Source organism: Salmo trutta, unplaced genomic scaffold (assembly GCF_901001165.1).
Source record: "Salmo trutta unplaced genomic scaffold, fSalTru1.1, whole genome shotgun sequence".
Taxonomy (NCBI): domain Eukaryota; kingdom Metazoa; phylum Chordata; class Actinopteri; order Salmoniformes; family Salmonidae; genus Salmo; species Salmo trutta.
This window is the reverse complement of record NW_021822787.1, coordinates 25,128-52,503: the sequence shown is the minus strand read 5'-3', so window position 1 is coordinate 52,503 and position 27,376 is coordinate 25,128. Positions and strand designations below refer to the sequence as shown.

At 46.4% G+C, this 27,376-nt stretch overlaps 1 protein-coding gene across 1 annotated transcript in view; it reads left to right on the top strand.

The window, feature by feature from the left end:
• Positions 1-27,376, top strand: part of LOC115184554 (multiple epidermal growth factor-like domains protein 11) — a 131,780-nt gene that overhangs the window by 89,870 nt on the left and 14,534 nt on the right. The window contains exon 6 of the mRNA XM_029745411.1: positions 24,808-25,054. Coding sequence (XP_029601271.1) covers positions 24,808-25,054 — 247 coding nt within the window. The remainder of the gene's footprint in view (positions 1-24,807; positions 25,055-27,376) is intronic.

The following is a 27,376-nucleotide window of genomic DNA, read 5'->3' as shown; positions in this document are numbered from 1 at the left end:
CTAATAGACTGATTAATATGTTACCCATACAGTCTGTCTAATAGACTGATTAATATGTTACGCATACAGTCTGTCTAATAGACTGATTAATGTTACCCATACAGTCTGTCTAATAGACTGATTAATATGTTACCCATATAGTCTGTCTAATAGACTGATTAATATGTTACCCATACAGTCTGTCTAATAGACTGATTAATATGTTACCCATACAGTCTAATAGACTGATTAATATGTTACCCATACCGTCTAATAGACTGATTAATATGTTACCCATACAGTCTGTCTAATAGACTGATTAATATGTTACCTATACAGTCTGTCTAATAGACTGATTAGTATGTTACCCATACAGTCTGTCTAATAGACTGATTAATATGTTACCCATACAGTCTGTCTAATAGACTGAATAATATGTTACCCATACAGTCTAATAGACTGATTAATATGTTACCCATACAGTCTGTCTAATAGACTGATTAATATGTTACCCATACAGTCTGTCTAATAGACTGATTAATATGTTACCCATACAGTCTGTCTAATAGACTGATTAATATGTTACCCATACAGTCTGTCTATCAGACTGATTAATATGTTACCCATACAGTCTGTCTAATAGACTGATTAATATGTTACCCATACAGTCTAAAATACTGATTAGTATGTTTCCCATACAGTCTAATAGACTGATTAATATGTTACCCATACAGTCTGTCTAATAGACTGATTAATATGTTACCCATACAGTCTGTCTAATAGACCGATTAATATGTTTCCCATACAGTCTGTCTAATAGACTGATTAATATGTTACCCATACAGTCTAATAGACTGATTAATATGTTACCCATACAGTCTGTCTAATAGACTGATTAATATGTTTCCCATACAGTCTGTCTAATAGACTGATTAATATGTTTCCCATACAGTCTGTCTAATAGACTGATTAATATGTTTCCCATACAGTCTGTCTAATAGACTGATTAATATGTTACCCATACAGTCTAATAGACTGATTAATATGTTACCCATACAGTCTGTCTAATAGACTGATTAATATGTTACCCATACAGTCTGTCTAATAGACTGATTAGTATGTTTCCCATACAGTCTGTCTAATAGACTGATTAATATGTTACCCATACAGTCTAATAGACTGATTAATATGTTACCCATACAGTCTAATAGACTGATTAATATGTTACCCATACAGTCTAATAGACTGATTAATATGTTACCCATACAGTCTGTCTAATAGACTGATTAATATGTTACCCATACAGTCTAATAGACTGATTAATATGTTACCCATACAGTCTAATAGACTGATTAATATGTTACCCATACAGTCTAATAGACTGATTAATATGTTACCCATACAGTCTGTCTAATAGACTGATTAATATGTTACCCATACAGTCTGTCTAATAGACTGATTAATATGTTACCCATACAGTCTAATAGACTGATTAATATGTTACCCATACAGTCTGTCTAATAGACTGATTAATATGTTACCCATACAGTCTGTCTAATAGACTGATTAATATGTTACCCATACAGTCTAATAGACTGATTAATATGTTACCCATACAGTCTAATAGACTGATTAATATGTTACCCATACAGTCTAATAGACTGATTAATATGTTACCCATACAGTCTAATAGACTGATTAGTATGTTACCCATACAGTCTGTCTATTAGACTGATTAATATGTTTCCCATACAGTCTTTCTAATAGACTCATTAATATGTTACCCATACAGTCTGTCTAATAGACTGATTAATATGTTACCCATACAGTCTTCCCATAGAGTTTCCTATATAGTTTCCTATAAGGTTTCCTATAGAGTTTCCCATAGGGTTTCCTATAGGGTTTCCTATAGGGTTTCCCATAAGGTTTCCTATAGGGTTTCCTATAGGGTTTCCCATAAGGTTTCCTATAGGGTTTCCTATAGAGTTTCCTATAGGGTTTCCCATAAGGTTTCCTATAGGGTTTCCTATAGGGTTTCCTATAGGGTTTCCTATAGAGTTTCCTATAGAGTTTCCTATAGGGTTTCCTATATAGTTTCCCATAGGGTTTCCTATAGGGTTTCCCATGAGGTTTCCTATAGAGTTTCCTATAGAGTTTCCTATAGGGTTTCCTATATAGTTTCCCATAGGGTTTCCTAAAGGGTTTCCCATAAGGTTTCCTATAGAGTTTCCTATAGGGTTTCCTATATAGTTTCCCATAAGGTTTCCTATAGGTTTTCCTATAGGGTTTCCCATAGGGTTTCCTATATAGTTTCCCATAGGGTTTCCTATAGGGTTTCCTACTTCTAAACCCTTTTCATCAAGACACACTCACACACACACACACACACACACACACACACACACACTTGCACGCACACGCATGCCCCCCCACACACACACACACACACACACTCACACACACACATACACACACACACACACACACACACTCACACTCACACTCACACTCTCGCACACACACACACACACACACTCACAATCACAATCACACTCTCACACACGCACACACACCTTGGAAGTAATGGAAGTAAAGTGAGATGATGCTCAGTATGACTCATTCCAGCCCAATAATGTTGCTGCTCTTGTGAAGAAATACTTTGGAGAGCAAATCTCCATCTCTAGTCTGTTGCTGACTACTCAATGAATCACAGTCTGTAGGTTCTCTGTTGCTGACTCCTCAATGAATCACAGTCTGTAGGTTCTCTGTTGCTGACTACTCAATGAATCACAGTCTGTAGGTTCTCTGTTGCTGACTCCTCAATGAATCACAGTCTGTAGGTTCTCTGTTGCTGACTCCTCAATGAATCACAGTCTGTAGGTTCTCTGTTGCTGACTCCTCAATGAATCACAATCTGTAGGTTCTCTGTTGCTGACTCCTCAATGAATCACAGTCTGTAGGCTCTCTGTTGCTGACTCCTCAATGAATCACAATCTGTAGGCTCTCTGTTGCTGACTACTCAATGAATCACTGAAGCCTTTCGTCTCGCTTGATTAATACTGCAGTGGGCTAAATCAGGGTCACACAGAGTGATTCTTTGTTGTCGTAAACAAATCTACTTTTAAACAAAAGTTTACACCTCACACACATGGTTCTGGGTTTTTTTCATTATGAAAAAGATGAGTAACATTCCCTCAGTGATGCCACTAGGTCATTTGACTGCAGGAAAAGGGGGGTGTCACAACTGTTAAAAATGAACGGAGGATTATCTAATTGGACCTGGTTCAAATACACTTGAGCTGCACTTCATTTAGTTTGATTCACTTAGACTGGTATAATACAAACTCCAAGGTAATTCAAGCACACTTCAAATACTTTCAAGTATTTTAGGTACTTGCACGTATTTGACCTGTGTATGTATTTAAATGGAGATCATACTCAGTGGTTGACTTCCTCAACTGTTTTCCTTCAGTTATTCTAACTTCCACTCCTGCAATCAACCAACCAATCAGAGAACGGAGAGTGACTGGGAACAGAAATTAGCATGGGAATTGTTAACACACTGGCCCATTTCTTTTCCCTCGTGGCTCCCATTGTTAGCCAAATAACTCTCATTTTGCACGAAACCTCCAATTTAGACATGCCTATTGGGCTAAAGTTGGACCAGCCCATCTGGCATCTGCCAGAATTGCCCTATGGCCAGTCCATCACTGCAACCAATCAACCACACATATCTGCATGCTACTGTAACTTATCATGTCCCTTAAAAACTACTGTGGGTAACCCCTCGACTCTCATTGCAAACCTCCCTTTCTCTCTCTCTCTCTCTCTCTCTCTCTCTCTCTCTCTCTCTCTCTCTCCCTCTCTCTCTCTAACTTTCTCTCACTCTTGTTCTCCCTCTCATTCGCTCTCACCCCACTCTTTCTTCCTCTCTTTCTCCCTCTCTCCCTCTCTCCACACCCATCCTCTCTCTCTCTCTCTCTCTCTCTCTCTCTCTCTAACTTTCTCTCACTCTTGTTCTCCCTCTCATTCGCTCTCACCCCACTCTTTCTTCCTCTCTTTCTCCCCTCTCTCCCTCTCTCCACACCCATCCTCTCTCTCTCTCTCTCTCTCTCTCTCTCTCTCTAACTTTCTCTCACTCTTGTTCTCCCTCTCATTCGCTCTCACCCCACTCTTTCTTCCTCTCTCCCTCTCTCTCTCCCTCTCTCCACACCCATCCTCTCTCTCTCTCTCTCTCTCTCTCTGTCCACAGCAATTATAACGTAATTTCATCAAGCCGTAATGATAATGATAATCATAACAGTGGAATCCCCATGTTCAGTTAAACGCATAATTAAGCAGTGTATTAATGACAACAATCTGGAAAAATCTGAATCTCTCAATCCTAGATTAAGTCCCAAATGGCACCCTGTTCCCTAAATGCGCTACTTTTGAGCGGCCCTGGTCCAAAGTAGCGCACTATATAGTGAATAGGGTGCCATTTCAGACGCATCCCTTAGTCTCAGTCTCAGTTGAGAGACTCAGGGTGGGAGATAGGGACAGTATTACTGCTAGCTAACAAGAAACCAAGGTTTTTCCCAGATCATAATTATAATCAAATGTTTGAGAATGTATCTTGTTTAGAGATAATGTTCTAATTCATCGACAAAACTGGACAAGAAGTGGAGATGTCTCTTTTCTCCCTCACTCGCCTGTCCATCTCCTCACTTCAATTCCATGCTGTCACTATCACTTGTCCACTCAAGCTTACCATTGTTGTCATCTGTCGCCCACCAGGTGCCCTTAGAGCGTTCCTCAATGAGCTTGACACTTGATAAGATAATTTCCTGACAATGGCTCACCGCTCATCGTACTGGGCGACTTCAACATCCTGACGTCTGCCTTCAAATTCATTTCTTTCCCCTCCTTGCCTCTTTTGACCTCACCCTTTCCCAGTCCCCTCCCACTCACAAGGCATGCAAAACGATTGAGCTTATCTTTAGTAGAGGCTGTTCACCTACTAATCTCCTCTCCTGGTCTGTGATCACTGTTTCTTTTTCTGTCTCCCTTTCCTCCATCCCTAGCCACTCAGTCCCTACCCAGATGTTCATGGTGCCATCGCAATCTCCTCTCTCTGTCCCACTACTCTCTCCTCTTCTATCCTAACATCTATCCCTCCTGTCTCCTGATTCTGCCTCTTAGACCCTACTCTCTTCCCTTTCCGCATCCTATGACTCTCACTGTCCCCTTTCCTCCCGGCCGGCTCGGCCCTCCCCTCCTGCTCTGTGGCTAAGTGAATCATTGCGAGCTTACAGAACAGGGCTGTGGGGAGCCCTGTATTGGATGAAAACTAACCTTCTGGAGGACCTATCCTCTGTGTCCACTGCTAAAGCCACTTTCTATCACTCTACATTTCAAGCTTCTGCCTCTTACCCTAGGAAACTATTTTCCACCTTTTCACTTCCTCCTTAATCCTCCACCACCCCCTCCTCCCTCTCTGCTGATGACTTTGGCAACCGCTTTGAAAAGAAGGTAGATGACATCCGCTCCTCATTCACTCAGCCTATTGAGTCCACTGGTCCAACTCACACAGAACTACCCTACGCCTTGACCTCTTTCTCCCGTCTCTCTCCAGATGAAATCCTGTGACTAGTGAGGTCCGGCCGCCCGACAACCTGCCTGCTCAACCACATCTGTTCTCCAAACCATCTCTGGAGACCTTCTCCCATTTCTCACTTCCCTCTGACATCAAAAACTACACTTGAGCGTGCTGTCTCTGACCAACACTCTCACTTTCTCTCTCAGAATGATCTTCTTAACCCTAAGCAGTCAGGCTTCAAGATGGGTCACTCAACCGAGACTGCTCTCTCTACAAACCAAGTGACTCGGCCACAGTCATATCCTCACATGGACTCTCCTATCATTACTATGCGTATGACACCTTTCTCCTTCCCCCCTTCTGACACACAGGTGTCAACACCCATCTTTGCTTACCTGACAGATATCTCAGCTTGGATGTTGCCCCACCACCTCAAGCTCAACCTTGACAAGACAGAGCTGCTCTTCCTCGCGGGGAAGGCCTGCCTGCTCTAGGACCTCTCCATTAAGGTTGACAACTCCACGGTGTCTCCCTCCCAGAGTGCAAAGAACCTTGGCATGAACCTGGACAACACCCTGTCGTTCTCTGCAAACGTCAAAGCAGTGCCTCGCTCATGGAATTTCATGCTCTTCAACATCCGTAGAGTACAACCCTACCTCACACAGGAAGCGACGCAGGTCTTAATCCGGGCATTTGTCATCTCCCATCTGGACTACTGCAACTCACTGTTGTCTGAGCTCCCAGCTTGTGACATCAAACCCCTGCAACTTATCCAGGACGCTGCAGCCCACCTGGTGTTCAACCTTCCCAAGTTCTCTCATGTCACCCCGCTCCTCCACACCTTCCACTGGCTTCCAGTGGAAGGTCACATCCACTACAAGATCATGGTGCTTACCTACGGAACAGCAAGAGGAACTGCCCCTCCCTACCTTCAGGCTATGCCTCCCTACATTCAGGCTATGCCTCCCTACCTTCAGGCTATGCCTCCCTACCTTCAGGCTATGCCTCCCTACCTTCAGGCTATGCCTCCCTACCTTCAGGCTATGCCTCCCTACCTTCAGGCTATGCCTCCCTACCTTCAGACTATGCCTCCCTACCTTCAGGCTATGCCTCCCTACCTTCAGGCTATGCTCAAACCCTACAACCCAACCCAAGTATTCCGTTCTGCCACCTCTGGTCTCTTTCCCTTCCAACCCCTAGAGGGCAGCTCCCCCTCAGACCAGTCCAAGCTCTTCTCTGTCCTGGCACCCCAATGGTGGAACCAGCTCCCCCTCAGACCAGTCCAAGCTCTTCTCTGTCCTGGTGAACCAGCTCACCCTCAGACCAATCCAAGCTCTTCTCTGTCCTGGTGAACCAGCTCACCCTCAGCCCAATCCAAGCTCTTCTCTGTCCTGGCACCTCTATGGGAGGGCAGCTCCCCCTCAGCCCAATCCAAGCTCTTCTCTGTCCTGGTGAACCAGCTCCCCCTCAGACCAGTCCAAGCTCTTCTCTGTCCTGGCACCCCAATGGTGGAACCAGCTCCCCCTCAGACCAGTCCAAGCTCTTCTCTGTCCTGGTGAACCAGCTCACCCTCAGACCAATCCAAGCTCTTCTCTGTCCTGGTGAACCAGCTCACCCTCGGCCCAATCCAAGCTCTTCTCTGTCCTGGCACCTCTATGGGAGGGCAGCTCCCCCTCAGCCCAATCCAAGCTCTTCTCTGTCCTGGTGAACCAGCTCACCATCAGACCAGTCCAAGCTCTTCTCTGTCCTGGCACCCCAATGGTGGAACCAGCTCCCCCTCAGACCAGTCCAAGCTCTTCTCTGTCCTGGTGAACCAGCTCACCCTCAGACCAGTCCAAGCTCTTCTCTGTCCTGGTGAACCAGCTCACCCTCAGCCCAATCCAAGCTCTTCTCTGTCCTGGCACCTCTATGGGAGGGCAGCTCCCCCTCAGACCAGTCCAAGCTCTTCTCTGTCCTGGCACCCCAATGGTGGAATGGTGGAAACAGCTTGAAGCTAAGACAGCAGAGTCCCTGCTCATCTTCTGAAAACACCTGAAACCAGACCTCTTCAAATAGTATCTTAAATAATCCCACAGCACCTCCCATCGCCCCCCCCCCCCCCCCACACACACACAAATACACAAAAATGGTCTTTGTGAACGTACACTCACACTTGACTTTCCCCCTTTCTAGCTCTGACTCTACTGATAACTACTTTATTGAAGGAAACATGTACTTCCTATGACTGTGATATGGTTTTACCACCTATCTATTTTAAGATGACTGCACTAACTGTGAGTGTCTCTGGATAACAGTGTCTGCTAAATGACTAACATGTAGAATGTAGAGGACATTAGGAGAATGTTCCTTCCAACACAATAGAAATGTTTTGAGAACCAAACACCATTCGGCTCAAGATTCAGATTTTGTTTAAAAAATATATATATTCTGACTTTTTGCTCCTGACAAAAAATGTATCAAACTCCTACAAAAATCTCCATGAATTATAATCCACATAAAATAATTCACATTTCCTGTTGCTGCAGGATTATTATCCTGTTGTTAGAAGCAGGGTCAAATGAAGATAGCGCACCTGAACCATGAGGACAACTAGTCTCTTTCACCCCAGAGGAGATGAAAGTTGAGCCAGAGAGAGAGAGAGTGTGTGTGTGTGTGTGTGTGTGTGTGTGTGTGTGTGTGTGTGTGTGTGTGTGTGTGTGTGTGTGTGTGTGTGTGTGTGTGTGTGTGTGTGTGTGTGTGTGTGTGTGTGTGTGTGTGTGTGTTTCCGATGGCAGACGTGTCAGTGTTTAGTGGCTTACGAGGCAGAAGAGAGCTTGCTACTGTATACAAAGCCTGGCAATGATTCAATGTCATGGCTCCTTTAGATCCTCTGGCTGCACACACACACACTGCTTGCCTTGGTCTCTGTAATTGGTCTGCTGCCTGTCCTGGTCCCTGTAATTAGTCTGCTGCCTGTCCTGGTCCCTGTAATTAGTCTGCTGCCTGTCCTGGTCTCTGTAATTAGTCTGCTGCCTGTCCTGGTCTCTGTAATTAGTCTGCTGCCTGTCCTGGTCCCTGTAATTGGTCTGCTGCCTGTCCTGGTCCCTGTAATTGGTCTGTTGCCTGTCCTGGCCTCTGTAATTAGTCTGCTGCTTGCCTTGGTCTCTGTAATTGGTCTGCTGCCTGTCCTGGTCCCTGTAATTAGTCTGCTGCCTGTCCTGGTCTCTGTAATTAGTCTGCTGCCTGTCCTGGTCTCTGTAATTGGTCTGCTGCCTGTCCTGGTCCCTGTAATTAGTCTGCTGCCTGTCCTGGTCCCTGTAATTAGTCTGCTGCCTGTCCTGGTCCCTGTAATTAGTCTGCTGCCTGTCCTGGTCTCTGTAATTGGTCTGCTGCCTGTCCTGGTCCCTGTAATTAGTCTGTTGCCTGTCCTGGCCTCTGTAATTAGTCTGCTGCCTGTCCTGGCCTCTGTAATTAGTCTGCTGCCTGTCCTGGTCCCTGTAATTCGTCTGCTGCCTGTCTAGGTCCCGTTAATTAGTCTGCTGCCTGTCCTGGTCTCTGTAATTAGTCTGCTGCCTGTCCTGGCCTCTGTAATTAGTCTGCTGCCTGTCCTGGTCCCTGTAATTAGTCTGCTGCCTGTCCTGGTCCCTGTAATTAGTCTGCTGCCTGTCCTGGTCTCTGTAATTAGTCTGCTGCCTGTCCTGGTCCCTGTAATTCGTCTGCTGCCTGTCCTGGTCCCTGTAATTAGTCTGCTGCCTGTCCTGGTCTCTGTAATTAGTCTGCTGCCTGTCCTGGTCCCTGTAATTAGTCTGCTGCCTGTCCTGGTCCCTGTAATTAGTCTGCTGCCTGTCCTGGTCTCTGTAATTAGTCTGCTGCCTGTCCTGGTCCCTGTAATTAGTCTGCTGCCTGTCCTGGTCTCTGTAATTAGTCTGCTGCCTGTCCTCGTCTCTGTAATTAGTCTGCTGCCTGTCCTGGTCCCTGTAATTAGTCTGCTGCCTGTCCTGGTCTCTGTAATTAGTCTGCTGACTGTCCTCGTCTCTGTAATTAGTCTGCTGCCTGTCCTGGTCCCTGTAATTAGTCTGCTGCCTGTCCTGGTCTCTGTAATTAGTCTGCTGCCTGTCCTGGTCCCTGTAATTAGTCTGCTGCCTGTCCTGGTCTCTGTAATTAGTCTGCTGCCTGTCCTCGTCTCTGTAATTAGTCTGCTGCCTGTCCTGGTCCCTGTAATTAGTCTGCTGCCTGTCCTGGTCCCTGTAATTAGTCTGCTGCCTGTCCTGGTCTCTGTAATTAGTCTGCTGCCTGTCCTGCTCTCTGTAATTAGTCTGCTGCCTGTCCTGGTCTCTGTAATTAGTCTGCTCCTTGTCCTGGTCCCTGTAATTAGTCTGCTGCCTGTCCTGGTCTCTGTAATTAGTCTGCTGCCTGTCCTCGTCTCTGTAATTAGTCTGCTGCCTGTCCTGGTCCCTGTAATTAGTCTGCTGCCTGTCCTGGTCCCTGTAATTAGTCTGCTGCCTGTCCTGGTCTCTGTAATTAGTCTGCTGCCTGCCCTGGTCTCTGTAATTAGTCTGCTGCCTGTCCTGGTCTCTGTAATTAGTCTGCTGCCTGTCCTGGTCCCTGTAATTAGTCTGCTGCCTGTCCTGGTCCCTGTAATTGGTCTGCTGCCTGTCCTGGTCCCTGTAATTAGTCTGCTGCCTGTCCTGGTCCCTGTAATTGGTCTGCTGCCTGTCCTGGTCCCTGTAATTAGTCTGCTGCCTGTCCTGGCCTCTGTAATTAGTCTGCTGCCTGTCCTGGCCTCTGTAATTAGTCTGCTGCCTGTCCTGGTCCCTGTAATTCATCTGCTGCCTGTCTAGGTCCCGTTAATTAGTCTGCTGCCTGTCCTGGTCTCTGTAATTAGTCTGCTGCCTGTCCTGGCCTCTGTAATTAGTCTGCTGCATGTCCTGGTCCCTGTAATTAGTCTGCTGCCTGTCCTGGCCTCTGTAATTAGTCTGCTGCCTGTCCTGGTCCCTGTAATTAGTCTGCTGCCTGTCCTGGTCCCTGTAATTAGTCTGCTGCCTGTCCTGGTCTCTGTAATTAGTCTGCTGCCTGTCCTGGTCCCTGTAATTAGTCTGCTGCCTGTCCTGGTCTCTGTAATTAGTCTGCTGCCTGTCCTGGTCCCTGTAATTCGTCTGCTGCCTGTCCTGACCTCTGTAATTAGTCTGCTGCCTGTCCTGGTCCCTGTAATTGGTCTGCTGCCTGTCCTGGTCTCTCTAATTAGTCTGCTGCCTGTCCTGGTCCCTGTAATTAGTCTGCTGCCTGTCCTGGTCTCTGTAATTAGTCTGCTGCCTGTCCTGGTCCCTGTAATTGGTCTGCTGCCTGTCCTGGTCTCTGTAATTAGTCTGCTGCCTGTCCTGGCCTCTGTAATTAGTCTGCTGCCTGTCCTGGTCTCTGTAATTAGTCTGCTGCCTGTCCTGGTCCCTGTAATTAGTCTGCTGCCTGTCCTGGCCTCTGTAATTAGTCTGCTGCCTGTCCTGGCCTCTGTAATTGGTCTGCTGCCTGTCCTGGCCTCTGTAATTAGTCTGCTGCCTGTCCTGGCCTCTGTAATTGGTCTGCTGCCTGTCCTGGCCTCTGTAATTAGTCTGCTTCCTGTCCTGGTCCCTGTAATTAGTCTGCTGCCTGTCCTGGTCCCTGTAATTAGTCTGCTGCCTGTCCTGGTCTCTGTAATTGGTCTGCTGCCTGTCCTGGTCCCTGTAATTAGTCTGCTGCCTGTCCTGGTCCCTGTAATTAGTCTGCTGCCTGTCCTGGTCCCTGTAATTAGTCTGCTGCCTGTCATGGTCTCTGTAATTGGTCTGCTGCCTGTCCTGGTCCCTGTAATTAGTCTGCTGCCTGTCCTGGCCTCTGTAATTAGTCTGCTGCCTGTCCTGGTCTCTGTAATTAGTCTGCTGCCTGTCCTGGTCCCTGTAATTCGTCTGCTGCCTGTCTAGGTCCCTGTAATTAGTCTGCTGCCTGTCCTGGTCTCTGTAATTAGTCTACTGCCTGTCCTGGCCTCTGTAATTAGTCTGCTGCCTGTCCTGGTCCCTGTAATTAGTCTGCTGCCTGTCCTGGCCTCTGTAATTAGTCTGCTGCCTGTCCTGGCCTCTGTAATTAGTCTGCTGCCTGTCCTGGTCCCTGTAATTAGTCTGCTGCCTGTCCTGGTCCCTATAATTAGTCTGCTGCCTGTCCTGGTCCCTGTAATTAGTCTGCTGCCTGTCCTGGCCTCTGTAATTAGTCTGCTGCCTGTCCTGGTCCCTGTAATTAGTCTGCTGCCTGTCCTGGTCCCTGTAATTAGTCTGCTGCCTGTCCTGGTCTCTGTAATTAGTCTGCTGCCTGTCCTGGTCTCTGTAATTAGTCTGCTGCCTGTCCTGGTCCCTGTAATTGGTCTGCTGCCTGTCCTGGTCCCTGTAATTGGTCTGTTGCCTGTCCTGGCCTCTGTAATTAGTCTGCTGCTTGCCTTGGTCTCTGTAATTGGTCTGCTGCCTGTCCTGGTCCCTGTAATTAGTCTGCTGCCTGTCCTGGTCCCTGTAATTAGTCTGCTGCCTGTCCTGGTCTCTGTAATTGGTCTGCTGCCTGTCCTGGTCCCTGTAATTAGTCTGCTGCCTGTCCTGGTCCCTGTAATTAGTCTGCTGCCTGTCCTGGTCCCTGTAATTAGTCTGCTGCCTGTCCTGGTCTCTGTAATTGGTCTGCTGCCTGTCCTGGTCCCTGTAATTAGTCTGCTGCCTGTCCTGGCCTCTGTAATTAGTCTGCTGCCTGTCCTGGCCTCTGTAATTAGTCTGCTGCCTGTCCTGGTCCCTGTAATTCGTCTGCTGCCTGTCTAGGTCCCGTTAATTAGTCTGCTGCCTGTCCTGGTCTCTGTAATTAGTCTGCTGCCTGTCCTGGCCTCTGTAATTAGTCTGCTGCCTGTCCTGGTCCCTGTAATTAGTCTGCTGCCTGTCCTGGTCCCTGTAATTAGTCTGCTGCCTGTCCTGGTCTCTGTAATTAGTCTGCTGCCTGTCCTGGTCCCTGTAATTCGTCTGCTGCCTGTCCTGGTCCCTGTAATTCGTCTGCTGCCTGTCCTGGTCCCTGTAATTAGTCTGCTGCCTGTCCTGGTCCCTGTAATTAGTCTGCTGCCTGTCCTGGTCTCTGTAATTGGTCTGCTGCCTGTCCTGGTCCCTGTAATTAGTCTGCTGCCTGTCCTGGTCTCTGTAATTAGTCTGCTGCCTGTCCTGGTCCCTGTAATTCGTCTGCTGCCTGTCCTGGTCCCTGTAATTAGTCTGCTACCTGTCCTGGTCTCTGTAATTAGTCTGCTGCCTGTCCTGGTCCCTGTAATTAGTCTGCTGCCTGTCCTGGTCCCTGTAATTAGTCTGCTGCCTGTCCTAGTCTCTGTAATTAGTCTGCTGCCTGTCCTGGCCTCTGTAATTAGTCTGCTGCCTGTCCTGGTCCCTGTAATTAGTCTGCTGCCCTTCCTGGTCCCTGTTATTAGTCTGCTGCCTGTCCTGGTCTCTGTAATTAGTCTGCTGCCTGTCCTGGTCCCTGTAATTATTCTGCTGCCTGTCCTGGTCCCTGTAATTAGTCTGCTGCCTGTCCTGGTCTCTGTAATTAGTCTGCTGCCTGTCCTGGTCTCTGTAATTAGTCTGCTGCCTGTCCTGGTCCCTGTAATTAGTCTGCTGCCTGTCCTGGTCCCTGTAATTAGTCTGCTGCCTGTCCTGGTCCCTGTAATTAGTCTGCTGCCTGTCCTGTTCTCTGTAATTAGTCTGCTGCCTGTCCTGGTCCCTGTAATTAGTCTGCTGCCTGTCCTGGTCCCTGTAATTAGTCTGCTGCCTGTCCTGGTCTCTGTAATTGGTCTGCTGCCTGTCCTGGTCCCTGTAATTAGTCTGCTGCCTGTCCTGGCCTCTGTAATTAGTCTGCTGCCTGTCCTGGCCTCTGTAATTAGTCTGCTGCCTGTCCTGGTCCCTGTAATTTGTCTGCTGCCTGTCTAGGTCCCTGTAATTAGTCTGCTGCCTGTCCTGGTCCCTATAATTAGTCTGCTGCCTGTCCTGGTCCCTGTAATTAGTCTGCTGCCTGTCCTGGTCCCTGTAACTAGTCTGCTGCCTGTCCTGGTCTTTGTAATTAGTCTGCTGCCTGTCCTGTTCCCTGTAATTAGTCTGCTGCCTGTCCTGGTCCCTGTAATTAGTCTGCTGCCTGTCCTAGTCTCTGTAATTAGTCTGCTGCCTGTCCTGGCCTCTGTAATTAGTCTGCTGCCTGTCCTGGTCCCTGTAATTAGTCTGCTGCCTGTCCTGGCCTCTGTAATTAGTCTGCTGCCTGTCCTGGTCCCTGTAATTAGTCTGCTGCCTGTCCTGGTCCCTGTAATTAGTCTGCTGCCTGTCCTGGCCTCTGTAATTAGTCTGCTGCCTGTCCTGGTCCCTGTAATTAGTCTGCTGCCTGTCCTGGTCCCTGTAATTAGTCTGCTGCCTGTCCTGGTCTCTGTAATTAGTCTGCTGCCTGTCCTGGTCTCTGTAATTAGTCTGCTGCCTGTCCTGGTCCCTGTAATTAGTCTGCTGCCTGTCCTGGTCCCTGTAATTAGTCTGCTGCCTGTCCTGGTCCCTGTAATTAGTCTGCTGCCTGTCCTGTTCTCTGTAATTAGTCTGCTGCCTGTCCTGGTCCCTGTAATTAGTCTGCTGCCTGTCCTGGTCCCTGTAATTAGTCTGCTGCCTGTCCTGGTCCCTGTAATTGGTCTGCTGCCTGTCCTGGTCCCTGTAATTAGTCTGCTGCCTGTCCTGGCCTCTGTAATTAGTCTGCTGCCTGTCCTGGCCTCTGTAATTAGTCTGCTGCCTGTCCTGGTCCCTGTAATTCGTCTGCTGCCTGTCTAGGTCCCTGTAATTAGTCTGCTGCCTGTCCTGGTCCCTATAATTAGTCTGCTGCCTGTCCTGGTCCCTGGAATTAGTCTGCTGCCTGTCCTGGTCCCTGTAACTAGTCTGCTGCCTGTCCTGGTCTCTGTAATTAGTCTGCTGCCTGTCCTGGTCCCTGTAATTAGTCTGCTGCCTGTCCTGGTCCCTATAATTAGTCTGCTGCCTGTCCTAGTCTCTGTAATTAGTCTGCTGCCTGTCCTGGCCTCTGTAATTAGTCTGCTGCCTGTCCTGGTCCCTGTAATTAGTCTGCTGCCTGTCCTGGCCTCTGTAATTAGTCTGCTGCCTGTCCTGGTCCCTGTAATTAGTCTGCTGCCTGTCCTGGTCTCTGTAATTAGTCTGCTGCCTGTCCTGGTCCCTATAATTAGTCTGCTGCCTGTCCTGGTCCCTGTAATTAGTCTGCTGCCTGTCCTGGCCTCTGTAATTAGTCTGCTGCCTGTCCTGGTCCCTGTAATTAGTCTGCTGCCTGTCCTGGTCCCTGTAATTAGTCTGCTGCCTGTCCTGGTCTCTGTAATTAGTCTGCTGCCTGTCCTCGTCTCTGTAATTAGTCTGCTGCCTGTCCTGGTCCCTGTAATTAGTCTGCTGCCTGTCCTGGTCTCTGTAATTAGTCTGCTGCCTGTCCTGGTCCCTGTAATTAGTCTGCTGCCTGTCCTGGTCTCTGTAATTAGTCTGCTGCCTGTCCTCGTCTCTGTAATTAGTCTGCTGCCTGTCCTGGTCCCTGTAATTAGTCTGCTGCCTGTCCTGGTCCCTGTAATTAGTCTGCTGCCTGTCCTGGCCTCTGTAATTAGTCTGCTGCCTGTCCTGGTCCCTGTAATTAGTCTGCTGCCTGTCCTGGTCCCTGTAATTAGTCTGCTTCCTGTCCTGGTCCCTGTAATTGGTCTGCTGCCTATCCTGGCCTCTGTAATTAGTCTGCTGCCTGTCCTGGCCTCTGTAATTAGTCTGTTGAGTTTAGCTCTTCTCTCTTCTTCTTCTCTGTTGAATAATAGAAGTGGTGTGATGGTACATTTTTTTGCAGAGGTGGGAGGTAACAAGAAATAGAAAGAGAGAGAGAGAGAGAGAGAGAGAGAGAGAGAGAGAGAGAAAAAAGAGGGAGAGACAGAGGCAGAGAGAGAGAAACAGAGAGAGAGAGAGATAGAGATACAGAGAGAGTGAGACAGACAGACAGAGAGACAAAGAGAGAGAGAGAGACAGACAGACAAAGACAGTGAAAAGAGGGAGAGACGGAGGCAAGAGAGAGACAAGGTAATTTATTGTCCTGTCTCGTCACTGCTCTGTCCCCCACTCCGCTCAATATCAATGAAACATTTAACACTAGCAGTAGACTCCCCCTTGACACTCGCTTGCTGGGAAATAAACTGGTACAACTTTACAAGTCTCTGTCTGGTTCAACAGCCGCTTCCAGGGTCTCCTCTGATCTTCAGTTGAGTCGCATCCCAAATGGCACCCTGTTCCCTTTTTCGTGCACTACTTTTGACCAGAGCCCTATGGGTAGTAGTGCACTACAAAGGAAATAGGGTGCCATTTGGGAAGCAGTTATCAGTTTCTTCAGTTGGTTTCTTTGCCAGCAGGACTCAAATGTAGCTCTGCGTTTGGGGTCGCTACAGTCAGGTTGTGTTTGTGCTGAACGCTGGTGCTCCAGCATCCATTAAGAATGACTGAGGAAGAAACCAGGCCCCAATGTGATGACATCACACTACACTTGCCTTTAAAGTCAATTTCCAAGATGTTTGTGGATATAGTTTCTCTGGCCAAAACTCAGCTGATGCTAATTTAATCTGACTGAATCCAAATAGGCTACTGTATGATGGAATTTGAAGGAGAAAACCAAATCCAGAGTATTTGACTAAACACAGCCTTTAACAAAGCAGAAGTGTGTGTGTGTTCTCTCTGTCTGTTCCAGGGTGCTGTCTGAATATTAGAATAACATAGTCTCTTTAGAAACATCACAGAGTATAGCTGGCCAGTCCATCTGGAGAGATGTCATGTTTAATGTACCGTGTACCTCTCTCTCCAGGTTGTCATGTTTAATGTACCATGTACCGTGTACCTCTCTCTCCAGGTTGTCATGTTTAATGTACCGTGTATCGTGTACCTCTCTCTCCAGGTTGTCATGTTTAATGTACCGTGTACCGTGTAACTCTCTCTCCAGGTTGTCATGTTTAATGTACCTCTCTCTCCAGGTTGTCATGTGTAATGTACCGTGTACCTCTCTCTCCAGGTTGTCATGTTTAATGTACCGTGTACCGTGTACCTCTCTCTCCAGGTTGTCATGTTTAATGTACCGTGTACCTCTCTCTCCAGGTTGTCATGTTTAATGTACCGTGTACCTCTCTCTCCAGGTTGTCATGTTTAATGTACCGTGTACCGTGTACCTCTCTCTCCAGGTTGTCATGTTTAATGTACCATGTACCTCTCTCTCCAGGTTGTCATGTTTAATGTACCGTGTACCTCTCTCTCCAGGTTGTCATGTTTAATGTACCATGTACCTCTCTCTCCAGGTTGTCATGTTTAATGTACCATGTACCTCTCTCTCTCCAGGTTGTCATGTTTAATGTACCGTGTACCTCTCTCTCCAGGTTGTCATGTTTAATGTACCGTGTACCTCTCTCTCCAGGTTGTCATGTTTAATGTACCGTGTACCGTGTACCTCTCTCTCCAGGTTGTCATGTTTAATGTACCGTGTACCTCTCTCTCCAGGTTGTCATGTTTAATGTACCGTGTACCTCTCTCTCCAGGTTGTCATGTTTAATGTACCGTGTACCGTGTACCTCTCTCTCCAGGTTGTCATGTTTAATGTTTTGTGTACCGTGTACCTCTCTCTCCAGGTTGTCATGTTTAATGTTTTGTGCACCGTGTACCTCTCTCTCCATGTTGTCATGTTTAATGTACCGTGTACCGTGTACCTCTCTCTCCAGGTTGTCATGTTTAATGTACCGTGTACCGTGTACCTCTCTCTCCAGGTTGTCATGTTTAATATACCGTGTACCGTGTACCTCTCTCTCCAGGTTGTCATGTTTAATGTACCGTGTACCTCTCTCTCTCTCTCCAGGTTGTCATGTGTAATGTTTTACGTAGCTCTCTCTCTCTCTCCAGGTTGTCATGTTTAATGTTTTATGTACCTCTCTCTCTCTCTCCAGGTTGTCATGTTTAATGTTTTATGTAGCTCTCTCTCTCTCCAGGTTGTCATGTTTAATGTTTTATGTAGCTCTCTCTCTCTCTCTCCAGGTTGTAATGTTTAATGTTTTCTGTACCTCTCTCTCTCTCTCTCCAGGTTGTCATGTTTAATGTTTTGTGTACCTCTCTCTCTCTCTCTCTCTCCAGGTTGTCATGTTTAATGTACCGTGTACCTCTCTCTCCAGGTTGTCATGTTTAATGTACCGTGTACCATGTACCTCTCTCTCCAGGTTGTCATGTTTAATGTACCGTGTACCGTGTACCTCTCTCTCCAGGTTGTCATGTTTAATGTACCGTGTACCGTCTACCTCTCTCTCCAGGTTGTCATGTTTAATGTACCGTGTACCTCTCTCTCCAGGTTGTCATGTTTAATGTACCGTGTACCGTGTACCTCTCTATCCAGGTTGTCATGTTTAATGTACCGTGTACCATGTACCTCTCTCTCCAGGTTGTCATGTTTAATGTACCGTGTACCGTGTACCTCTCTCTCCAGGTTGCCATGTTTAATGTACCGTGTACCGTGTACCTCTCTCTCCAGGTTGTCATGTTTAATGTACCGTGTACCGTGTACCTCTCTCTCCAGGTTGTCATGTTTAATGTACCGTGTACCTCTCTCTCCAGGTTGTCATGTTTAGTACGCGTGTACCTCTCTCTCCAGGTTGTCATGTTTAATGTTACCGGTACCGTGTACCTCTCTCTCCAGGTTGTCATGTTTAATGTACCGCGTACCTCTCTCTCCAGGTTGTCATGTTTAATGTACCGTGTACCTCTCTCTCCAGGTTGTCATGTTTAATGTACCGTGTACCGTGTACCTCTCTCTCCAGGTTGTCATGTTTAATGTACCGTGTACCTCTCTCTCCAGGTTGTCATGTTTAATGTACCTTGTACCGTGTACCTCTCTCTCCAGGTTGTCATGTTTAATGTACCGTGTACCTCTCTCTCCAGGTTGTCATGTTTAATGTACCGTGTACCTCTCTCTCCAGGTTGTCATGTTTAATGTACCGTGTACCGTGTACCTCTCTCTCCAGGTTGTCATGTTTAATGTACCGCGTACCTCTCTCTCCAGGTTGTCATGTTTAATGTACCGTGTACCTCTCTCTCCAGGTTGTCATGTTTAATGTACCGTGTACCGTGTACCTCTCTCTCCAGGTTGTCATGTTTAATGTACCGTGTACCTCTCTCTCCAGGTTGTCATGTTTAATGTACTGTGTACCTCTCTCTCCAGGTTGTCATGTTTAATGTACCGTGTACCTCTCTCTCCAGGATGTCATGTTTAATGTACCGTGTACCTCTATCTCTAGGTTGTCATGTTTAATGTACCGTGTACCGTGTACCTCTCTCTCCAGGTTGTCATGTTTAATGTACCGCGTACCTCTCTCTCCAGGTTGTCATGTTTAATGTACAGTGTACCTCTCTCTCCAGGTTGTCATGTTTAATGTACCGTGTACCTCTCTCTCCAGGTTGTCATGTTTAATGTACCGTGTACCTCTCTCTCCAGGTTGTCATGTTTAATGTACCGTGTACCTCTCTCTCCAGGTTGTCATGTTTAATGTACCGTGTACCTCTCTCTCCAGGTTGTCATGTTTAATGTACCGTGTACCGTGTACCTCTCTCTCCAGGTTGTCATGTTTAATGTACCGTGTACCGTGTACCTCTCTCTCCAGGTTGTCATGTTTAATGTACCGTGTACCTCTCTCTCCAGGTTGTCATGTTTAATGTACCGTGTACCGTGTACCTCTCTCTCCAGGTTGTCATGTTTAATGTACCGTGTACCTCTCTCTCCAGGTTGTCATGTTTAATGTACCGTGTACCTCTCTCTCCAGGTTGTCATGTTTAATGTACCGTGTACCTCTCTCTCCAGGTTGTCATGTTTAATGTACCGTGTACCGTGTACCTCTCTCTCAGGTGTCATGTTTAATGTACCGCGTACCTCTCTCCAGGTTGTCATGTTTAATGTACCGTGTAACCTCTCTCTCCAGGTTGTCATGTTAATGTACCGTGTACCGTGTACCTCTCTCATCCAGGTTGTCATGTTTAATGTACCGTGGTACCTCTCTCTCCAGGTTGTCATGTTTAATGTACCGTGTACCTCTCTCTCCAGGTTGTCATGTTTAATGTACCGTGTACCTCTCTCTCCAGGTTGTCATGTTTAATGTACCGTGTATCTCTCTCTCCAGGTTGTCATGTTTAATGTACCGTGTACCTCTATCTCATGGTTCGTCATGTTTAATGTACCGTGTACCGTGTACTCTCTCTCCAGTGTTGTCATGTTTAATGTACCGCGTACCTCTCTCTCCAGGTTGTCATGTTTAATGTACCGTGTACCTCTCTCTCCAGGTTGTCATGTTTAATGTACCGTGTACCTCTCTCTCCAGGTTGTCATGTTTAATGTACCGTTGTACCTCTCTCTCCAGGTTGTCATGTTTAATGTACCGTGTACCTCTCTCTCCAGGTTGTCATGTTTAATGTACCGTGTACCTCTCTCTCCAGGTTGTCATGTTTAATGTACCGTGTACCTCTCTCTCCAGGTTGTCATGTTTAATGTACCTTGTACCTCTCTCTCCAGGTTGTCATGTTTAATGTTTTGTGTACCATGTACCTCTCTATCCAGGTTGTCATGTTTAATGTACCGTGTACCATGTACCTCTCTCTCCAGGTTGTCATGTTTAATGTTTTATGTAGCTCTCTCTCTCTCTCTCCAGGTTGTCATGTTTAATGTACCGTGTACCTCTCACTCCAGGTTGTCATGTTTAATGTACCGTGTACCGGTACCCTGTAATGTACCGTGTACCGTGTACCTCTCTCTCCAGGTTGTCATGTTTAATGTACGTGTACCGTGTACCTCTCTCCAGGTTGTCATGTTTAATGTACCGTGTACCTCTCTCTCCAGGTTGTCATGTTTAATGTACCGTGTACCTCTCTCTCCAGTTGTCATGTTTAATGTACCGTGTACCTCTCTCTCAAGGTTGTCATGTTTAATGTACCGTGTACCTCTCTCTCCAGGTTGTCATGTTTAATGTACCGTGTACCTCTCTCTCCAGGTTGTCATGTTTAATGTACCGTGTACCGTGTACCTCTCTCTCCAGGTTGTCATGTTTAATGTACCGCGTACCTCTCTCTCCAGGTTGTCATGTTTAATGTACCGTGTACCTCTCTCTCCAGGTTGTCATGTTTAATGTACCGTGTACCGGTACCTCTCTCTCCAGGTTTGTCATGTTTAATGTACCGTGTACCTCTCTCTCCAGGTTGTAATGTTTAATGTACCGTGTACCTCTCTCTCCAGGTTGTCATGTTTAATGTACCGTGTACCTCTCTCTCCAGGTTGTCATGTTTAATGTACCGTGTACCTCTCTCTCCAGGTTGTCATGTTTAATGTACCGTGTACCTCTCTCTCCAGGTTGTCATGTTTAATGTTTTGTGTACCATGTACCTCTCTTTCCAGGTTGTCATGTTTAATGTTTTATGTAGCTCTCTCTCTCTCCAGGTTGTCATGTTTAATGTTTTATGTAGCTCTCTCTCTCTCTCTCCAGGTTGTCATGTTTAATGTACCGTGTACCTCTCTCTCCAGGTTGTCATGTTTAATGTACCGTGTACCTCTCTCTCCAGGTTGTCATGTTTAATGTACCGTGTACCTCTCTCTCCAGGTTGTCATGTTTAATGTACCGTGTACCTCTCTCTCCAGGTTGTCATGTTTAATGTACCGCTCTCTCTAGGTTGTCATGTTTAATGTACCGTGTACCGTGTACCTCTCTCTCCAGGTTGTCATGTTTAATGTACCGCGTACCTCTCTCTCCAGGTTGTCATGTTTAATGTTCCGTGTACCTCTCTCTCCAGGTTGTCATGTTTAATGTACCGTGTACCATGTACCTCTCTCTCCAGGTTGTCATGTTTAATGAACCGTGTACCTCTCTCTCCAGGTTGTCATGTTTAATGTACCGTGTACCTCTCTCTCCAGGTTGTCATGTTTAATGTACCGTGTACCTCTCTCTCCAGGTTGTCATGTTTAATGTACCGTGTACCGTGTACCTCTCTCTCCAGGTTGTCATGTTTAATGTACCGCGTACCTCTCTCTCCAGGTTGTCATGTTTAATGTACCGTGTACCTCTCTCTCCAGGTTGTCATGTTTAATGTACCGTGTACCTCTCTCTCCAGGTTGTCATGTTTAATGTACCGTGTACCTCTCTCTCCAGGTTGTCATGTTTAATGTACCGTGTACCTCTCTCTCCAGGTTGTCATGTTTAATGTACCGTGTACCGTGTACCTCTCTCTCCAGGTTGTCATGTTTAATGTACCGTGTACCTCTCTCTCCAGGTTGTCATGTTTAATGTACCGTGTACCTCTCTCTCCAGGTTGTCATGTTTAATGTACCGTGTACCTCTCTCTCCAGGTTGTCATGTTTAATGTACCGTGTACCGTGTACCTCTCTCTCCAGGTTGTCATGTTTAATGTACCGTGTACCTCTCTCTCCAGGTTGTCATGTTTAATGTACCGTGTACCTCTCTCTCCAGGTTGTCATGTTTAATGTTTTGTGTACCATGTACCTCTCTATCCAGGTTGTCATGTTTAATGTACCGTGTACCATGTACCTCTCTCTCCAGGTTGTCATGTTTAATGTTTTATGTAGCTCTCTCTCTCTCCAGGTTGTCATGTTTAATGTTTTATGTAGCTCTCTCTCTCTCTCTCCAGGTTGTCATGTTTAATGTATCGTGTACCTCTCACTCCAGGTTGTCATGTTTAATGTACCGTGTACCGTGTACCTCTCTCTCCAGGTTGTCATGTTTAATGTACCGTGTACCGTGTACCTCTCTCTCCAGGTTGTCATGTTTAATGTACCGTGTACCTCTCTCTCCAGGTTGTCATGTTTAATGTACCGTGTACCTCTCTCTCCAGGTTGTCATGTTTAATGTACCGTGTACCGTGTACCTCTCTCTCCAGGTTGTCATGTTTAATGTACCGCGTACCTCTCTCTCCAGGTTGTCATGTTTAATGTACCGTGTACCTCTCTCTCCAGGTTGTCATGTTTAATGTACCGTGTACCTCTCTCTCCAGGTTGTCATGTTTAATGTACCGTGTACCTCTCTCTCCAGGTTGTCATGTTTAATGTACCGTGTACCTCTCTCTCCAGGTTGTCATGTTTAATGTACCGTGTACCTCTCTCTCCAGGTTGTCATGTTAATGTACCGTGTACCTCTCTCTCCAGGTTGTCATGTTTAATGTACCGTGTACCTCTCTCTCCAGGTTGTCATGTTTAATGTACCGTGTACCGTGTACCTCTCTCTCCAGGTTGTCATGTTTAATGTACCGTGTACCTCTCTCTCCAGGTTGTCATGTTTAATGTACCGTGTACCTCTCTCTCCAGGTTGTCATGTTTAATGTTTTGTGTACCATGTACCTCTCTTTCCAGGTTGTCATGTTTAATGTTTTATGTAGCTCTCTCTCTCTCCAGGTTGTCATGTTTAATGTTTTATGTAGCTCTCTCTCTCTCTCTCCAGGTTGTCATGTTTAATGTACCGTGTGCCTCTCTCTCCAGGTTGTCATGTTTAATGTACCGTGTACCGTGTACCTCTCTCTCCAGGTTGTCATGTTTAATGTACCGTGTACCTCTCTCTCCAGGTTGTCATGTTTAATGTACCGTGTACCTCTCTCTCTAGGTTGTCATGTTTAATGTACCGTGTACCGTGTACCTCTCTCTCTCCAGGTTGTCATGTTTAATGAACCGTGTACCTCTCTCTCCAGGTTGTCATGTTAATGTACCGTGTACTCTCCTCTCCAGGTTGTCATGTTTAATGTACCGTGTACCATTTTACCATCTCCTTCTCCATCCGGTTGTCATGTTTAATGAACCGTGTACCATCTCTCTCCAGGTTGTCATGTTAATGTACCGTGTACCTCTCTCTCCAGGTTGTCATGTTTAATGTACCGTGTACCTCTCTCTCCAGGTTGTCATGTTTAATGTACCGTGTACCGTGTACCTCTCTCTCCAGGTTGTCATGTTTAATGTACCGCGTACCTCTCTCTCCAGGTTGTCATGTTTAATGTACCGTGTACCTCTCTCTCCAGGTTGTCATGTTTAATGTACCGTGTACCTCTCTCTCCAGGTTGTCATGTTTAATGTACCGTGTACCTCTCTCTCCAGTTTGTCATGTTTAATGTACCGTGTACCTCTCTCTCCAGGTTGTCATGTTTAATGTACCGTGTACCGTGTACCTCTCTCTCCAGGTTGTCATGTTTAATGTACCGTGTACCTCTCTCTCCAGGTTGTCATGTTTAATGTACCGTGTACCTCTCTCTCCAGGTTGTCATGTTTAATGTACCTTGTACCTCTCTCTCCAGGTTGTCATGTTTAATGTACCTTGTGTACCGTGTACCTCTCTCTCCAGGTTGTCATGTTTAATGTTTTGTATACCTCTCTCTCTCTCTCTCTCTCTCTCCAGGTTGTCATGTTTAATGTTTTGTATACCTCTCTCTCTCTCTCTCTCTCCAGGTTGTCATGTTTAATGTTTTATGTAGCTCTCTCTTTCTCTCCAGGTTGTCATGTTTAATGTTTTATGTAGCTCTCTCTTTCTCTCCAGGTTGTCATGTTTAATGTTTTATGTAGCTCTCTCTCTCTCTCCAGGTTGTCATGTTTAATGTTTTATGTAGCTCTCTCTTTCTCTCCAGGTTGTCATGTTTAGTGTTTTATGTAGCTCTCTCTTTCTCTCTCCAGGTTGTCATGTTTAATGTTTTATGTAGCTCTCTCTCTCTCTCTCTCTCTCCAGGTTGTAATGTTTAATGTTTTGTGTACCTCTCTCTCTCTTTCTCTCTCCAGGTTGTAATGTTTAATGTTTTGTGTACCTCTCTCTCTCTTTCTCTCTCCAGGTTGTAATGTTTAATGTTTTATGTAGCTCTCTCTCTCTCTCTCTCCAGGTTGTCATGTTTAATGTTTTGTGTATCTCTCTCTCTCTCCAGGTTGTCATGTTTAATGTTTTGTGTACCTCTCTCTCTCTATCTCCAGGTTGTCATGTTTAATGTTTTGTGTACCTCTCTCTCTCTCCAGGTTGTCATGTTTAATGTTTAGTGTACCTCTCTCTCTATCTCCAGGTTGTCATGTTTAATGTTTTGTGTACCTCTCTCTCTCTCCAGTTTGTCATGTTTAATGTTTTGTATACCTCTCTCTCTCTCATTCTCTCTCTCTCTCTCTCTCCAGGCTGTCATGTTTAATGTTTTGTGTACCTCTCTCTTTCTCTCCAGGTTGTCAGGCTGAATTCTGGGGCCCCCACTGCACTAACCGGTGCCAGTGTCAGAACCGGGCCCAGTGTAACCCCATCACGGGGGCGTGTGTGTGTACGGACGGGTACCAGGGCTGGCGCTGCGAGGAGCTGTGTGAGGCGGGGCTCTACGGGAAGGGATGCCAGCTAGAGTGCCAGTGTCTCAACGGTGCCACCTGCCATCACGAGACCGGAGAGTGCCTCTGTTCACCGGGATACACCGGGGCTATGTGAGTGTCTTCAGTCACCTCATCAGTCTATGACCCTATGACTATCATGACACCTACTGTTTCCTGGTTATTGTGTAGGGGTTTGTCCTCAGGGGCTCCAGGTGATGTAGGAGATTGTTTTAAGTTGATGGGATGACTCATCTGTTTACCGGGGCATTGTGAGTGTCTGCACTTTTCCCTTACTGTTAACTGGTTATCTTATCTACTGTTCTCCTCTGGTCCAGGTTGAGCGATGAATCTGAAAGAGTATATGCTGTATAACATCTGTAGTCAAAGTGACAACTATATATACAGTACCAGTCTGTTTGGATATAGCTACTCATTCAAGGGCTTTTCTTAATTTTGAATATTTTCTACATTGTAGAATAATAGTGAAGACATCAAAACTATGAAATAACACATATGGAATCATGTAGTAACCAAAAAACTTTAAACAAATCAAAATATATTTTTTTATATTTAAAATTCTTCAAAGTAGCCACCCTTTGCCTTGATGACAGCTTTGCCCACTCTTGGCTATTCTCTCAACCAGCTTCATGAGGAATGCTTTTCCAACAGAGTTCCCACATATGCTGAGCACTTGTTGGCTGCTTTTCTTTCAATCTGCGTTCCAACTCATCCCTAACCATCTCAGTTAGGTTGAGTTCGTGTGATTGTGGAGGCCAGGTCATCTGATGCAGCACTCCATCACTCTCATTGGTCAAATAGCCCTTACACAGCCTGGGGGTGTGTTTTGGGTCATTGCCCTGTTGAAAAACAAACGATAGTCCCACAAAGCGAAACAAGATGGGATGGCGTTTCGCTGCAGAATGCTGTGGTAGCCATGCTGGTTAAGTGTGCCTTGAATTCTAAATAAATCACAGACAGTGTCACCAGCAAAGCACCTCCTCCTCCATGCTTCACGGTGGGAACCACACATGCGGAGATCATCCTTTCATCCACACCGTGTCTCACAGACATGGCGGTTGGAACCAAAAATCTCAAATTTGGACTCATCAGACCAAAGGACAGATTTCCACCGGTCTAATGTCCATTGCTCGTGTTTCTTGGCCCAAGCAAGTCTCTTCTTCTTTTTGGTGTCCTTTAGTAGTGGTTTCTTAGCAGCAATTTGACCATAAAGGCCTGATTCACACCGTCTCCTCTGAACAGTTGATGTTGAGATGTGTCTGTTACTTGAACTCTGTGAAAACATTTGGGGGGGCTGCAATCTGCAGTGCAGTTAACTCTAATGAACTTATCCTCTGCAGCAGAGGTAACTCTGGGTCTTCCTTTCCTGTGGCGGTCCTCATGAGAACCAGTTTCAGCATAGCGCTTGATGGTTTTTGCGACTGCCTTTGAAGAAACTTTCATAGCTCTAGAAATGTTTCGCTTTGACTGACCTTCATGTCTTAAAGTAATGATGGACTGTCGTTTCTCTTTGCTTATTGAGCTGTTCTTGCCATAATATGGACTTGGCCTTTTACCAAATAGGGCTATCTTCTGTATACCACCCCTAAATCAAATCAAAAATCAAATGTATTTATATAGCCCTTCTTACATCAGCTGATGTCTCAAAGTGCTGTACAGAAACCCAGCCAAAAACCCCAAACAGCAAACAATGCAGGTGTAGAAGCACGGTGGCTTGGAAAAACTCCCTAGAAAGGCCAAAACCTAGGAAGAAACCTAGAGAGGAACCAGGCTATGAGGGGTGGCCAGTCCTCCTCTGGCTGTGCCGGGTGGAGATTATAACAGAACATGGCCAAGATGTTCAAATGTTCATAAATGACCAGCATGGTCAGATAATAATAATCACAGTAGTTGTCGAGGGTGCAACAAGTCAGCACCTCAAGAGTAAATGTCAGTTGGCTTTTCATAGCCGATCATTGAGAGTATCTCTACCGCTCCTGCTGTCTCTAGAGAGTTGAAATCAGCAGGTCTGGGACAGGTAGCACGTCCGGTGAACAGGTCAGGGTTCCATAGCCGCAGGCAGAATAGTTGAAACTGGAGCAGCAGCACGGCCAGGTGGACTGGGGACAGCAAGGAGTCATCATGCCAGGTAGTCCTGAGGCATGGTCCTAGGGCTCAGGTCCTCCAAGCGAGAGAAAGAAAGAGAGAATTAGAGAGAGCATACTTAAATTGACACAGGACACCAGATAAGACAGGAGAAATACTCCAGATATAACAGACTGACCCTAGCCCCCCGACACATAAACTACTGCAGTATAAATACCGGAGGCTGAGACAGGAGGGGTCAGGAGACTCTGTGGCCCCATCCGATGATACCCCCAGACAGGGCCAAACAGGCAGGATATAACCCCACCCACTTTGCTAAGCACAGCCCCC